Here is a 2622-nt window from a genome sequence, read left to right on the forward strand (position 1 = left end):
TTATATTTGTTTAAAACGTGCTGATAAGAGTTTTTACAGGGCAGCTTTACTGTCCAAATCTGAACAAAGAGTCTTCCTTGCATTTCTGCAGAAGTTGGACTGCTTTTGATTTATGAGCTGTAAATGTGTAACATGATGTAATTTTCTTCCCTGACATTGCCCCATTTCTCTCCCTCTCACCCTTCACTCCCCCCCCACTGAGGCCACCAGCCAAGCCCACCCCATCAGGGGCCCTCCCTGCTCTGATAAATACCACTCAGGACCAGGGAGGCTCCATCTGCTTGATTCTCTCCTCCTCAGCAGCGTCTCTCCTACCATCCACAGACCCCATCCTCCACTACGTGATCATGTCTGTCAGAGCCCTGAAGACCACCACCTTGTCCACTGTGTCGTCCTCCAGGGGCCCCGCCCAGGGCTACAGCAGCCGCTCGTTCTCCGGCTACGGGGGCCCGGGCTCGGGCAGTGCCAGGCAGAGCTACGCTGTCCGCAGCTCCTACGGAGGAGTGGGCAGCAGTGGGGCTGCTGTGGGTGCTGGGGGCTTCAAGATGGCCAGCGGGTTTGGGGGATCGGGACACAGAGGAGGTGGCGTGGAGTTTGGCTATGTGGGCTTTGGAGGAGGTGGTAATGAAGTGCTGGCCCCCATTACAGCTGTGACCGTCAACAAGAGCCTGCTCGCCCCCCTGAACCTGGAGATCGACCCCACCATCCAGACCATCCGCCTCCAGGAGAAGGAGCAGATTAAGACCCTCAACAACCGTTTTGCTTCCTTCATCGACAAGGTCAGTCGAAAAACACAGCTGCATTCARGATCAGCAGGACACAATAAGATAAGGAGATGAACATAAAAATCCAGAAAATCCTGCAGAAAAAGTGTAATAAAGTGCAGAGGAAATGAAGACACCTCAGGCCAACTTTTCTTTATAACAAGTGACATCTGTGCAGTTCTGAGGGGATTATTTCTTGTTTGGATGATGGTTTTTCAGTTTCAGATGCTGTAAGGACACGAGGGAGTCACTCTAAATAAAAAACAGATTTGACTCGCACAAACAAAGTCCTGCATAAATAAGTGGTCAGGAAAGTAAACAATGGCTTGAGTGACTTTACTGCTTTCATTTTTGTTCCTCCTGCAAACTTCAAACCTCACTSCCTAACTCAGTGACTTGATAAAACAGCTGAAACAGCTGCGTGAGACGAGTCTTTTATTAAAAAAACGTTGAATATTACAGAAAATAAAAATAATTTTGCCCATATAAGGTTGTACAGTATGTTGTTCAACAAAACAAATAACTAGAAAAAAAGAAAATGTTCTATGTTGACAAAAAATCATGTTTTTACCTGTTTTCTTCCATCCTCGCAGCCCATAAATGTGTGAGGAGCTAGTCCAATGAGATAAAACACAGAATGTGTAAATAAACTTTGTTGTYATTCTTCAGATTGTAAAACAAAGCCGACTCTCCCACTGCTCCTCACATTGCTGTGATTTAACACACAGAGCTGTGTTTGCTGAGTGGTCCCCACCCAGGCTCAGGATGCTGTAAAAAGTATGTTGTAAAGACAAGAGCTATATTCTGAAGAAAAAGATAAGGAATTAATGTGACCATTAAAGTCACTCAGTTACCTTTTTTTTGTCTCTGGATTTACAATGTAGTTTATGGGAGAATAAACTCATGAGTCACTCACACTCTTTAGGTTTATTTCTGGACTGTTCTGTCTTCAGGTGCGCTTCCTGGAGCAGCAGAATAAGATGCTGGAGACCAAGTGGAAGCTCCTGCAGGAACAGACCACGTCTCACTCCAACATTGACTCCATGTTCGAGGCCTACGTCGCCAGTCTGCGGAGGCGGCTCGACAACTTGGGGCACGAAAAAGTCAAGCTGGAGTCTGACCTGCACCACATGACGGGCCTGGTGGAGGACTACAAAAACAAGTGAGAGGAACTGTGAAACTGCCCTGTTAGCAAAAATATTTCACGAAACGCTGAACTGATTTGAATGAAACGAGCAGAAAGTGGATAATCTGATTCACTTTTGGAGTCCACTTGATTCAAGTTAGCCATAACAGGCAATCTTAAACAAACAAAATAACAAAAACAAACAAACAAACAACAAAAAACCTCAGTTTTTCAAACGTTGGCCCCAAATTTGTTGAGGTAGTAGCTGAGAGTCATTTACAAAACTTCAGAGAGAGAGGTGAATTAGATTTTTATTTTTATTCAAATGACTGTATACGATCCAAGGGAGACATGACATTAATAGCACATTTCATTCCTCTGCTTTAACAGCTCCTTTAATTCCACAGCTGATGCTGCTAAAAATGGCAGGTTTTCTTTTCTGGATCTCTCTGAGCAGGACTTCATTCTCCAAAGCCCTTCTTTTCCCTTTTTGCTGTTATTTATGAATGGACACTTCCTGGTATGTGAGGGCAGGAAACGTAGCCTTATATGGTGTTTTTAGGGTGGTAATTATGCTAATCACCTCTCCCCGTGCACGAGCACCTGAATACACATTCATCAGTTATCAGTTTACGCATATACAGTATACATATATATATTATATACAGTATGCAAATATACGTATAAAGCATATATACAGTATATACATATCTACGTATAAAGCATATATAC

General features: G+C 43.9%; 1 protein-coding gene across 1 annotated transcript in view; it reads left to right on the plus strand.

The window, feature by feature from the left end:
- Window positions 1-280: 280 nt before the first annotated feature.
- Window positions 281-2622, plus strand: part of LOC106518363 (keratin, type II cytoskeletal 8) — a gene marked incomplete in the record, with an annotated part of 7262 nt that continues 4920 nt past the window's right edge. Inside the window, 2 exon segments of the mRNA XM_014009625.1 lie at window positions 281-779; window positions 1718-1926. Of these exon segments, the coding sequence (XP_013865079.1) occupies window positions 348-779; window positions 1718-1926 (641 nt within the window).

The sequence above is a fragment of the Austrofundulus limnaeus genome, unplaced genomic scaffold (assembly GCF_001266775.1).
Source record: "Austrofundulus limnaeus strain Quisiro unplaced genomic scaffold, Austrofundulus_limnaeus-1.0 Scaffold60, whole genome shotgun sequence".
In the NCBI taxonomy this organism is placed as follows: domain Eukaryota; kingdom Metazoa; phylum Chordata; class Actinopteri; order Cyprinodontiformes; family Rivulidae; genus Austrofundulus; species Austrofundulus limnaeus.